Here is a 14096-nt window from a genome sequence, read left to right as displayed (position 1 = left end):
TATCTCTAAATAAATTCAAAATCGTGTTGGGCCTCTACACGAGACTGGGCCAAGATCTTTATATTTATACCCATCCTTCCTTTCTACACACGAATCCTATTCAGAACTCCATTCTTGCATTCTCCCCTACAATTCTCACAATCACAAGGATTCCAACCTCTCGTAAACATGGTACTCTTTCTCTCTCTTTATTCTCTTCTTACTATTTCCACTTAACCCTAATTTCTCACTCTAATTCTTTCAACACATTCATCTACAGTTTCCGATTCTTGTTGTGTTTCGTTGCAGGCTACTCTCGCTGACACTTTTCTTGCCGACCTCGATGAACTCTCCGATAACGAGGCTGAAATTCCCGTAAGTATTTTTAATTTTTATCTTTAATTTTGAAGCAATTTCTTGCCGACTTATGATTAACTTGATGAGCAATGCTGTGTGTTTATCTCAGGCGGATGATGATGTGGATGCGGCTGACATGGATGAAGATGTTGATGGTGACCTAGCTGATTTGGAAAACCTTAACTACGAGGACTTGGATAGTGTTTCCAAGTTGCAGAAAACCCAGAGATACATTGATATTATACAGGTTTGTTACAATTCTTTTGGTTTTTAATGGTTTTATATTAGGGTTTGTTACTATTTATTTAGATGTGTGTTGAATTTGGCGTGTAACTGATTGTTAATGTTATTCTTTATGGCAGAAAGTGGAAGAAGCTCTTAACAAGGGTTCGGATGTCTCGATTCAGGGAGTAGATTTAGAAGACGATCCTGAATACCAATTGATTGTGGAATGCAATGCGTTGTCGGTTGAAATTGAGAATGAAATTGTCATTATTCACAATTTTATTCGCGACAAGTATCGTTTGAAATTTCCAGAGCTTGAGTCACTAGTGCATCACCCAATTGATTATGCGCGTGTTGTTAAGAAGATAGGGAATGAAATGGATCTGACTCTTGTTGATTTAGAAGGGCTTTTACCTTCGGCCATTATTATGGTTGTTTCGGTTACAGCGTCGACTACGACTGGCAAGCCACTTCCTGAAGAAGTCCTTAGTAAGACAATTGAGGCTTGTGATCGAGCTCTTGCTCTTGATTCAGCGAAGAAGAAGGTTCTTGATTTTGTAGAAAGTAGAATGGGTTACATTGCCCCTAATGTTTCTACGATAGTTGGGAGTGCTGTCGCAGCTAAACTCATGGGAACTGCTGGTGGTCTATCTGCTCTTGCAAAGATGCCGGCTTGTAATGTTCAGCTTCTTGGAGCCAAGAAAAAAAATCTTGCTGGATTCTCTACTGCAACTTCGCAATTTCACGTAGGTTACATTGAGCAAACAGAAATATTTCAGACTACTCCTCCTCCTTTACGTATGCGTGCATGCCGACTCTTGGCTGCAAAGTCTACACTTGCGGCACGAGTAGACTCAGTACGTGGGGACCCATCTGGGAAAACTGGAAGAACCCTCAAGGATGAGATCCATAAAAAAATTGAGAAGTGGCAAGAGCCCCCTCCTGCCAAGCAACCGAAACCACTTCCAGTGCCTGATTCTGAACCTAAAAAGAAGAGAGGTGGTCGAAGGCTTAGGAAAATGAAGGAAAGGTTAGCAGAAATTTTTTGTAGTACTTGTTTATCTCAGGGTGCAGGGTTGAGAGTACATTACTTTTTTTAAACTTTTTTTCCCTTCTAAGTCATGATTTGTTGATTCTTATGTCAGGTATGCAATAACAGACATGAGGAAGTTAGCCAATAGGATGCAATTTGGAATTCCTGAAGAGAGCTCTCTAGGTGATTTTACCAGATTACACTTGTCCTGATCTGTTTTACATTTGGAGTGCAATGCTTTGCATTTTTTTTTTTAAGGAATTAAGGAATAGGTAGAAGGGGAGAAAAGCAGAATATCAGGAATACTACTTTGAATAATTGTGATATTATGATAGCAAACTCTCTGTTAGCCATGACTATGCTGGATTGTGCAAGTGTAATTTTGATCTGAATTCCATTAATCAGTACTCCTATTATACTTATTATATTAATATATTAATAATCGACACAGAAAGCACACTGTTTGTATGAAACTTAACATGGCTTAAAGGAGTTCTTATAATTCTATTCAAAACTCTCAACCGGATGAGTAAAAATATCCGGCAACTTTTTGTTGACTTGTTTTAGCTTTATATTGGACTTAAGTCATCCTTACAAACTGTCTTGTAAGGTGAGGGGTGTCATTCTTTATTAACTCATTTCATACCTTATCTTTATTCTATGCGGGACTTGGATTTTTTCTAATATAACATAAAAACATACAACAAATTATGAAAAATAAAATATAAATTAGAAAAATGTCATGCAACATGTTCAAACAACAATTTTAGGATTGGAAGTACAAGGGCTGTAAAAGGATAAAACTATTACCAGCCTTAGACACAATATTGTGCTACCACAAGTTCAATTCCAATAATCCGGATCACACTAGTCTGACGAAGATTAAAACCAACCTCCCATCTAACATGATAAGACTCCTAATACCTAACCTTTTGATAAAGGCATACTGTGAAACCCTTTGGAAGTGAACTTCATCCCTTTTATGTTTTAATATGCTTAAATATGCAATAATGTTTTTTCTCCTTAATTTTTATATTTTTATGATGTGTATTATAGGGGATGGTTTGGGTGAGGGTTATGGAATGCTTGGTCAAGCTGGCAGTGGCAAGCTTCGTGTGTCAGCAGGTCAAAGCAAACTTGCTGCAAAAGTTGCTAAAAAGTTAGTATTTTCTTTCTGATTTTCGTTCTACATATCTTAGTCCCGGTTAATTAATTTGTGTTGCAATATTCTTAATCGTCATTTCTGTCTCAGTAATTATCTAAGTAAACAAAATGACTTACTTTTTTCATTTGTCAGATTTAAGGAAAAGAATTATGGTAGCAGCGGTGCTACATCTGGTTTAACCTCAAGTCTTGCATTTACACCAGTACAGGTTAGCTTCATTCTTTACTGTTTCTGTAGATTTTCTCTTGCTCTGTAGCTCCATAACTAGTGTTGGGGGTTGTTTTTTTGTGTAAAAATGGTTATGAGAAACTGTTAATAGAAGTATTGTGAAGCATGAGAAGCAAATTTAGGGACAAATCACATCATAAGTTTTCCAGGCCCTCAAATTAATCAATGGCATGTTAATGATCATCAAAAGGATGTCTACCAACACATGATTTTTCTTTATCTAGGAACATGTTGGGCATGTGATGCCCTAGTTGAGGTGTTTTAGAATTCCATGTTGCCCATTAGGCCACTTCCATACTAGGTTATGTCCTTTCAGAAGCCATTTTTTGACGATTCGTCACTCTTTAAAGACTTGAGAATAGAGATATGATTGCTAAACTTTCAAATTAACTCAGTGTCGTATGAGTTTAGAATTTCTGCATCAAAACCAAACTAGCTTCCATACAAAAATCACTTTTTTCTAAACTCGAGTAGACTTGCTTAGAACTCAAGTTTAAGGTTGATTGAACAATTCTACAAACATAATGAGGTTTAGTAATGTAAATGAATATAAGACTCTAGTGCACAAACAATTATTCTCGTAAATGCAGCACTCTACTCCATTGATGCATGATGCATCTAAAATCACAAGTTGTGTTGATTCCCAATCTCATAGCTACTATCAACCAGAAAGCATGAGCAAAAACCCTTTGTTACAATTTTACAGTGATTTCAAGTCAATTAGGGAGTGAACCCAACTCTGATGAGCTGAATCCTGCTCCTACTCCGAGTGGAACCCAACTACTCCACCATCCTTCATTTTTGGCAATTTTGAATCTTGTCATTGTCCATTTGTTTATTGATTTTGAACTTGTTATTCTCTTTTAGATGGAATAGAATTTTCTGTCATCCCCACTATACACCCCACTCATGGCATCCCCACCATGCATCGTAGCTCCTTGTGATTGATTTCTCTCATTTAATGCCCTTCACTCTCACCAGCAACCACTTCTGTTTTCATCCTTTTCATTAGTCTTGAGTATTTCATTGATTATCACTTCTTCCACCTTTGGGTCTGTCTTCTGACATTATAACGAGATTCCCACTGGCAAGTTGCGGTTTGTTAGATGCTGGACTGCAAAGTGCTTGTCTCATGAGAAACAGGGATACAAGTCTCTACTTCTTAAACACCCTTCATACAATTGTACCTTCAAATTTGCTCTCATACCCTAATTTATTGTTTAGTATCACAATCTGCTAGTTGCTTCTTCTCCTTAGTCATTTCCTTCATTTAGAAAGCCTGTTAATCTCGATCACCGTTCCCAAGCCTTATCTCCTTAAGACTGGGGATTATTAACCCTGTCATTTCCTACATTCAACCACCTTGTTTTCAAGATTTAGGAGTAATTGCAACAACTGTACCTGAATCTCTTCCATGCATTTGCATTTGGCTTCCATGGGCCAATTCACGTCGTCAATACTGTGACACCAGTTGTTTGAAAGCCACCCTGATACAGTTGAAAACTGGGGATTAAGGAGACAAGTTAAGACTTAAATGTAGAAACTTTTTCTGGGAAATTGTATATTGATTTTATTTGGTTTCAAAGCATTGGGGGTTTTAGATACCCAAGATTTAAATGATTTTTTTCTTCCAGTTATATACCAAATGATATTGAGAGTAGATTAGATATTTGAGAATTTGTAAAGCATTCAATTAATGATTTGAGTAAATGTGTCTTATTATAACACACATCAATTCAATTATTTCTTAATCCATGTGTGATTAGTGGGAGTATTAGTTGATGTATATATCAATAATATTTATTATTTACTACCATGGATGGTGAATATTTGTGTTTGAATTAAAATGCTTTTAGCGCAGTAAATTAATTAGTGGTGTTTATTTATTATCTATTTTCAGGGGATCGAGCTGACAAATCCACAGGCTCATGCGCACCAACTTGGTAGTGGAACTCAAAGCACCTACTTCTCTGAAACAGGAACATTTTCAAAGATCCAGAGGAGTTGAAACCATGCATGAACTGAAAACTTGTTGTCTCCTGAATTGGTGATGTAAAGCACACCAGTTGAATTTGTATCATAATTCTTAGCCATGTTTGATGTTAATTACGCTTGAATCTGGTTCCCTGAGATCCGAGTGTTGAAGTTCCCTCTGTACATCACCTTTTCCAATGCTTGCTTTGAAGTTTCTATTCATAGTTATAGAGAAGTGATAATCAATCTATACCATTTTCGTGAGATAGGTTAAGAACAAAAAAAGAACGGACAATGTAGACTAAAAGGTTATGTCAACTAAAAGTTTCTTTGGGCTATCTTAAGGCTCAATGCCATTTTTTAACTACAGAAACGTTACATCTTTTTCATTCCTAATTGTGAGATTTTGGATCGAACTCTAGTATGGCCGAAGGGTAGCTTCTTGGTTCGACAGGGTTAAGCATGAAGTCGAAGGTTGTTCACATGCTTGTGTCGAAGATGCTAGGGTTGTTAGCATGTTAAATTAGGTTTTAGTGTTTAAACCCTAATTTGTTAAGTTAGCTTGTTTATTAAGTTGACTTGTGTAATGGGCCTTGTGGAAAAAGCCCATTAGTTAGTATGTTAGGTTTTATTATAAATAGCATACTAGTCTCTCATCATTGCTAAGCTGCAAATCCTAATTTAGGGTGAGAGAGGTTATTTGTTATTCTTGTAAACTTGTAATCTTGTTTTAAGAGAAAGTAAAAGAATAACGGTTATAACCAATTATTGTGTTCTTCTTCTCCCCTATAATTCCCTATTATACTTTGGTATTGGTATCGTTTTTCACAACAAATTGGTGCGGTGAGCGTGGAGAAGATGCCGTCAACAAAGTATGAGATTGAAAAGTTCACCGGAGTGAATGATTTCGGTCTGTGGCGCTTGAAGATGAAAGCCCTACTGGTTCAGCAGGGTTGTTTGGAAGCGTTGAAGGGAGAGGCAGCCATGAATGCTGCATTAACGGCAGCGGAGAAGACGACTATGATTGAGAAGGCACACAGCGCAATTTTGTTGAGCCTTGGTGATAAGGTTCTCCGGCAGGTATCAAAGGAGACGACGGCATCAGGGTTATGGGTGAAACTTGAAAGTTTGTATATGACCAAATCGCTGGTAAATCGACTCTACCTGAAGCAAGCTTTGTATTCATTCAAGATGATTGAAGACAAAGTATTGGCTGAGCAGTTGGATATGTTCAACAAGCTGATTCTTGATCTTGAAAATATTGATGTGAAGATCGATGATGAAGATCAAGCGCTGTTACTATTGTGTTCTTTGCCTAGATCACATGCTCACTTCAAAGAAACTCTCTTGTATGGAAGGGAGTCCCTGACGTTTGAAGAAGTTCAATCAGCCTTGTACTCTAAGGACTTGAATGAACGAAAGGAGCATAAACCTTCGACTGTTGGCGAAGGTTTGGCCGTTAAAGGAAAACTCTTACGAAAGGATGGTAAGTTCGACAAGAAGAAAGGCAAAAGCCAGTCGAAGTCTTACAGTGGCGAAGCATCTGGCATTCGATGCTATCATTGTAAGAAGGAGGGTCACACAAGAAAGGTGTGCCCTGAACGCCTGAAATATCATGGAGGTAAGGATAATGGCAACGCTGCCATTGTTCAAGATGATTTCGAATCATCTGATGTTCTTGTGGTTTCAAGCAGTGACTCTAAGAAGGAGTGGATTATGGATTCAGGTTGCACTTGGCACATGACTCCAAACAAAGACTTGTTCGAGGAATTATGTGATCAAGATGGTGGATCAGTATTGCTGGGAAACAACAAGGCTTGCAAGATTGCAGGTGTTGGATCTGTGAGATTCAAGCTCCATGATGAGTCAATAAGGTTGTTGACTGAAGTCAGGTATGTTCCTGATTTGAAGAGAAATTTGCTTTTTCTTGGTGAATTCGACAAGAAAGGATATGTTTTCCAAGGAGAGAAAAGTATCCTAAGAGTCATGAAGGGTTCGAAGGAAGTCTTGAGAGGCGTGAAGAAACAAGGCTTGTATACCCTTGAGGCTGAAGTTGTAAGTGGTTCGACAAATGTTGCATCCACGAAACCTTTGTCGAAAACAGAAATCTGGCACATGAGATTGGGCCATGTCAGTGAAAGAGGTCTGGTCGAATTAGGGAAACAAAATCTGCTTGGTGGAGACAAAATCGAAAAGCTGAAGTTTTGTGAACCCTGTTGTAATACGGTGAACTGACTTTTTATCGATCGAAATGTTGCGGTAAGCAAGAGTCGCCACCGACTTTTATTTTATCCAAACTATATTCGGGAAGGCAAAAAGAAACAGAAAAAAACCTTTTAAAAGAAATCTAAGTTCGGGGGGTAATTTATGCAAAGGGAAGGTGTAAGGCACCCTTTGCATCCATGGTTTTCCATGGGCTCTTAATTGCTTTGCTTGCTCATTTGTTTAGAAAAAGTAGATGAAAGAGATAGGGACTATAGCTTGTGAATAAGCGTTGCCCTTTTGAAAAATTATGAGAAAGAATATAATAAAAAGGTTTGAGCATTGCAAGGCAATTAGGGGCAATTACCTTAAACTCAGATGATAGGTCTCTTTTTTGCCTTCCAGAATGAAAGGGTCTATCCTTGCCATAAGAGGGCAGGAAGCCTTTCGTTTGGAGGTAGAAGGGTCATCGAAATATCCTTTGCCATAAGACTGTCCCATGCCATAGGAGGGCAGGTAGTGTAAGGTAAGGATCAGAATAAGCCTTATTCGTAGGCAGCCAGAAGATACCTCAGCCTTTTTCCGTAGGCAACTTCCGAGGGTCAAGGTCATATTTGTGTATCGAAGGCAGCATCATTTAGGGTCGCATGACCTTTAGTTATCGAGGCAGCATGGCTGAGGTATCCTCATATTCGAGGGACATGGCTTATTCTGCAAAAAAAAAAAAGCACAAAGGCAACAGGCAACAGGCAACAAGGCAACAGAGAGGTTACCCCAAAAGGGTGCGTGTGTGTAACATTCAAGTAGTTATGTTCAGATAATATTTATCTTGTAATTAGTGATTCTAATTGATTCAGAGTTGCACTCCCTAAATTACTAACCACACAGTATATAAAGCAATAAAGAGGAAGGGGAAAATGAAACCAGCGGATCCCAACAGGGTTTGACATAAGTAATAATAAAAGCCATAAAATAAAATAAGGTTTAGGGTTACCAAACTCGTAGCCTTGGCAGTTCACAAACCCTGAAAAGGCAAATAACAAATAGGGTGAGTGTATGACTAATTCAGAGGCGAACATCTCTAACCCTAAAATAAGAAGGTTGAGACAATAAATTGAAATGAGCAAATAAATGACAGGTACTTAGCTTTTTGTATTTGATCTGATATGGTTAGTAGTCAGGAGAGATCTCAGGGTTAACCCTGAAAAAGACAAAGGCAAAATGATGAAGGCAAGGCAAACCTAATTTTTAAAAGGAAACCAAATAAACTTTTAAATTAAAATAAATAGAATACTTAGCTTTGTGACGGACGTGGCGTGTAATCGGAGTGTACCTAAAAAGTCAAACCTGAAAAGAAGACACAAAACAAAAATATTCAGTGTAGGGCATGATCTTTGTAAACCTTGATTAGGGTACGAAATAAAATAAGAGAATATATATGATTTAATTAATTATTGGTCTCATGACCTAATTAATTAAATCAGGAAAAGAAAATTAAATCGAATGTAAAAATATTTTTTCGGAAATTTTTTGTGTTCATACAAAATAAATATGAATTTTCAAAGTATTTTTAATAATTAAATTAAGTTAAATAACTATTATTATGTTTATATATTAATGGTGTAAAAAAATAAATAAATATTATACAAATATATAAATAAAATAAATAAAGTGTAGATATTAATTAAAAGTTAAAAAAAATAAACATTTATAATAGTTTTAATACTATTAAGAAAGAAAGAAAAAAAAAAGACTTAAAATGCTATATATATACATATATATAAGAATTTAAAATTTAAAATAAAATAGAAAAGGATTATGTAATTAAAAGTAAAAAAATTTGGAAACTTAGCTGGTCGATCCTGTGTGGCGAGGTTGCAATCCATAGCATACACCCTTCAATCTGGTGCGTGAAAATCCCTGATAGTGGCCATCCGACGCTGGTGATTCTGAGTACCCATGATAGTATCCCTAACTCCGGTGCACAGGATCTGCATTCGCAACTTGTTGGAAGAAAGAAAAATAAAATATAACAAAGGCCAGGGATCGAACCCTGGACCTTTGGGTTACCTTCAAGCGCATTGCCATCCAGCCAAAGATGCGTTTGTGATAAATGGCTGCATTCAAACAAATATATAAAAACAAAAGCTCAATTGATGGGAAAAACGCGCGCTAGTTTCAAACTAGCCAATATCCGTTTGCCACGACTTCGTCTTCTTCAACAAGCCGTCGTTTTTGATCTGGACTTCTACCTACGGACTGAGCTCCATAGCTATACACCTGCATACGTACAAAGTAGCATACACACGCGAAAAATAGCTTCTAATACCACGAATGGATTCGTTTCATCCTCCTCAGTCCATTGATGGCCTTAATTTAGGTCAATTCGGTTTGTACCTGAAAACCCTAAACAGAACTACAAAACCCTAATAATGGTGTAATGATCAAAACAGCATGAGAATACAATTAATCCTCCAGAAACACACAACATAACATAGTAAACACATTCATACAATCAAATTTGGATATGGATGCATGAATTCATGAAATCGAGTAAGTTTATATGGATGCAAACCGTGGTGAATTGCGTGCGATTCTGGGTGCTTTGAGATGCGATGACGATTGGAAACACTTCCTAGAGACCTTGGGAAGGTGTTGAGATCGATTGGAAACCTTGAATTGGCTTGTAGCACAGAATTGTAGTTTGAGATTTTTGATGAACTTTGCACTCAGGTTTTGGATTCTATGGCTGCAAAATCGTGAAACCTTGTATCTGCATTTGTTCTTCTACTTATAGAGAAGGATTAGGGTAACATAACATGACCAAATCTTCATTGAATCTTTGATTTCTCAATTTAGAAAATTTGATTTGAACATATTGTTAAAAGTTTCTAATTTGGTTCAATTCCAATATTTTTTCACCAAGCTTTGTGGACCACGAAAATTAACTCATTAATGTGATTTATTTGATTGGAATTGGAGCAAAATAAAATCTCTAACTATTTTTATGATTTTATATATTTAATTTATGATTTAAAATAATAAAAAACCATAAAATAAATAACAAAATCCTAAAAACAATGAAACTTTGGTTTTAGGGCGTGCATGGGCTCAAAGTGAAGGTTGGATTAGTAGAACATAGGCCCATTTGGAAGATTTTTAGATTTTGTGACCTTTTCTCTTCACATTTTCCTCACAAAATAGCCCAACTTTGACAAGGTGTATCTCCCTCAATTTTTGAGGTATGGAGGTGTTCTAAGACATTCTAGAAACCTTAGAGAGTCCTCTAATCAGTGCTTTTGGTCTCATATCAAAATTAGTTTCCATGCTCTTTGTGTGTCCTTTTGAAAAAAGTGTCTTTTTGTTGACTTTTGAAAAGGACCTGTAATGTTTTGGTCCATATCTCTCAAATGAAGCATTTTTAGACTTGGCATGTGAGAGACAAATTTGTAGAGAATTCAATTTCCTTCAAAATGAGCTTTGGATGGAAAATTTCTGATATTCCATGTGAGAGTTATGGCTGGTCAAAGTTCAGTTGACTTTTCCTATGCAAAACCCTAATTTAGGAACTTTTTGATTTGTTGATTTTTGTTCTTTCCTTGATGAACCATGATCAATTCTTGATCAGATGGTGAATGACACTTCAATATGAGGATCTTGACAAAAAATCAGGAGTTTTGACTTTGCTTTGACCACAGTTGACTTTTTAAGTCAACTAGTCGACTATTGATTTTTTTGAATTTTTGAGTGACCAGAACTTTGAGATAGGCCTTGATACTTGTCATAGAGGTACTGTAGAATATATTAAGCCAAGATAGATGTCTTGGAGCCATTGATTCAATGATTTCCTTTTGAATTAATCAAACCCTAGTTCAGAGCCCTTGTATAGGAGAATGCATCTATGAGCTTTGTATTTTGATTTGAATTTGAATAGAAGGATTAATGTGGGCAAATTTTGGGGTATGACAGCTGCCCCTGTTCAATTATCTTAAACCTGAAGATGTAGAGTGGTTTGTATGCCAGTCGGTATCTGAAGGTGGAAGATGATTGAACACTAAAATACCAAGAAATTTGCCCTAGCTGAAGTAGGGACTTTTTGTCGGAGATGGGCTTGTAGATGCCATCTGGTAGTTGTTGGAGTGAATTAATTGTAGTGACTCTATTGTCACGATTGTTTCTGTACTGAATACCGGGATTAGACATGTGACTTAATCGTTATGACTCCATTGTCGTGACTTCGTTGTGGTGATTCCATCATCGTGACTCGGTTGTCGTGATTCCATCATCGTGACTCAGTTGTCGTGATTCCTTTATCGTGACTCAGTTGTCGTGATTCCATCATCGTGACTCAGTTGTCGTGATTCCTTTATCGTGACTCAGTTGTCGTGATTCCTTTATCGTGACTCAGTTGTCGTGATTCCTTTATCGTGACTCAGTTGTCGTGATTCCTTTATCGTGACTCAGTTGTCGTGATTCCTTTATCGTGACTCAGTTGTCGTGATTCCATCATCGTGACTCAGTTGTCGTGATTCCTTTATCGTGACTCAGTTGTCGTGATTCCATCATCGTGACTCAGTTGTCGTGATTCCTTTATCGTGACTCCGTTGTCGTGGTCTTTTCTGATTTGCGTGTTGTGATTAAGTCTGTTTCTTTCTTTGATTGTGTCAGCACCATTCGTGGTGGCCAAATTAGGTCTTGGAGAGATGATCGTGTCAGTACCATTCATAGTAACTGAATTAGATCGTAGATATTGTTTATCTGCTTGTACTTATGTCCTGAGAAAAGTAGAGTTAGTCTTTATGCAATGTTATGATGCATGTGTTATGAGTTTCTCAAAATAAATGAGAAACTTGTATATGAGACAATGTATGTAATGTATGAACATGTTTATGATATATGATGTCAGAATGTGGTTTGTCCTTGATTGAGAAAATAAATCTCTGCATCATTGTGATTTTGATATATGATCTTTTTTGAAGATGCTCAGCTGGGGATTTATGATTTTTGCTTGGGGACAATCAGTAACTTGATGCACCCTGATTGGGAATAAAAAATATTAGTAAACCATGTTGGAGAAGAGCGAAGTGTTGAAGAAACCGGTTGTGTTGAAGATGTAAACTCTATTGGGGAGCCATATCTTTGTCGGGACGAGAGCATTTGAAGATATCTTCTTAATGATTGCTCTGTGGGGATATGATCTTGTGAACCCGACTCTGTGGGGGAGACATGGGTGTCTTGAAAGTTGCCCCCAGTATTATAGCTGCCATTCATGGATTTTTATTGGGACACACCGCTGAGTATTGATCAAGATGTCGGACTGGACTTGCATAGATTTGCCCCAGTTAGCAGGAACTTTGGAAAGATTCGCCTCGCGAGGACTTTATGAGATATTCAGTATGGGCGACATGCCCCCAGTAATCATGGGCCCAAGACAATGTCTATGTTGGTTGAGAAGTATCTTTAGATTTTCTTGGATGCATGCCTCTGATCCGCATCCTTGAGATATTCTTGGAATCTTGACTTGATTGCCCCAGATTGATTGGGAAATAGTTTGAAATCCACTTGGGATGTATGCGTTTGACTTTTCGGCATTTAAGAGATTCTTCGAATCTTGACCTGATTGCCCCAGATCAACTGGATAAACTGTGTCATTCCCCTTGTATACATAGGAGATGTTGCTTTTGAAATGATTTTGTCTGTCGGGAGAACTTTCAGTCATTAGTTGTACCATGTGCAAGTTCTTTCTGATGCTAACATTTGAACTTATGTAGCAGAATATGTTTAATAATGAATTCATGAGATGCAATGCATACGTTCGTCTTGAGTTTTTGGAAAGCCTTAAAACAAAGATGTAAAAGCGTGATATTTGTAAAACATGATATTTGTAACAATGTGACGTTTGTAAAAATATGAAATACCAACTCAGCATTTGTGGTAAACCTTAAGGAGTCGGGATACCTTTTTGGTGACAGTATGCTTTCGAACTAACCATGCTTCAATTAGGACTTTCAAGGATTGTAACGTGGCTTGGTTCACGGTTTAAAAAAAAAAAGCAGAGGATAAAGGCTCGAAATTTGATTGTACCCATCCCTCTTCGTGATGATCTTCAGTCCTAAGCTCAGTTAATTCAACTTATGCATTCAGGTTCCAAGAGACTTTTGGATCTGCACCTTTGATAATGACGGTGGTTCACAAGCAAAGTGAACTTTTGAGATGGCAGTCACTTCTTCCTTTTGGTAGTCCCAACATTGTGTTGTTTAGGAATTTATTAACTTCTCTTCTTTCATTTTTTGATATCCCTAACTTTTGCCTGAACTGTCTCTTTTGAACTTACAGTCAGCGGGACGCCTTGATTTTTGCCTAAGTCTTCTTTTTGATTTTTGACTTAGCAGGCTTTTCTTTGTATATATGTTTTTTCACTTTTTTTTGAAAGATATTGACTGCCTCGCTTGACGATTGATGAACCATCATTGGCTTTTGGCATCTCCAACATTTCTTTGATGTGTACGGATGATCGCTTGTGATTGAACCCTTTGTTGAAAGGCGTAATGAACGATTTTCTTGAAATAGAATGCACAGCCAAATTAAACTGAGAACTACCCTGCCCCAGGTTATGATCAAGGGTTTTAAATTGTGCAAGAAAGAAAACTTCTACTCCTTAGGCTCAAAAGGGTTGACGTGGGATTAACATCCTTGTATCTCCACTGTTTAGGAATTGAAATAATGCCTGTACATCGTCAGCATAGTCCGCTCAAAAGCATACTGTATGAGGCTGCGGTATCGTTTTCGTCATCCTCCCTCAAAAGGCTTACAGTTTTAGCAGGAGTTGAGTATCATAAAAACATATGTAAAGTAAAGACATAACTTTAAAATGAGTGATAACGAAATAAATTATTCAAGACAAACATATGCAATGCACTGATGATGATTATT

The 14096-nt window shown here is 37.2% G+C and overlaps 1 protein-coding gene across 1 annotated transcript; it reads left to right on the top strand.

Moving 5' to 3' along the window:
• The first annotated feature begins 38 nt into the window (after window positions 1-38).
• LOC131635238 (U4/U6 small nuclear ribonucleoprotein Prp31 homolog) lies at window positions 39-5177 on the top strand. Its single transcript, XM_058905840.1, has 8 exons — window positions 39-171; window positions 289-354; window positions 446-583; window positions 699-1591; window positions 1707-1777; window positions 2651-2753; window positions 2892-2967; window positions 4888-5177. The coding sequence occupies exons 1-8, from the start codon at window positions 169-171 to the stop codon at window positions 4993-4995; spliced, it is 1458 nt and encodes a 485-aa protein (XP_058761823.1). The 5' UTR covers window positions 39-168; the 3' UTR covers window positions 4996-5177.
• Window positions 5178-14096: the final 8919 nt, after the last annotated feature.

The sequence above is a fragment of the Vicia villosa genome, unplaced genomic scaffold, assembly GCF_029867415.1.
Source record: "Vicia villosa cultivar HV-30 ecotype Madison, WI unplaced genomic scaffold, Vvil1.0 ctg.001451F_1_1, whole genome shotgun sequence".
NCBI classification, from domain to species: domain Eukaryota; kingdom Viridiplantae; phylum Streptophyta; class Magnoliopsida; order Fabales; family Fabaceae; genus Vicia; species Vicia villosa.
The sequence above is the reverse complement of the archived record's forward strand: the minus strand, read 5'-3'. Positions and strand labels throughout refer to the sequence as shown.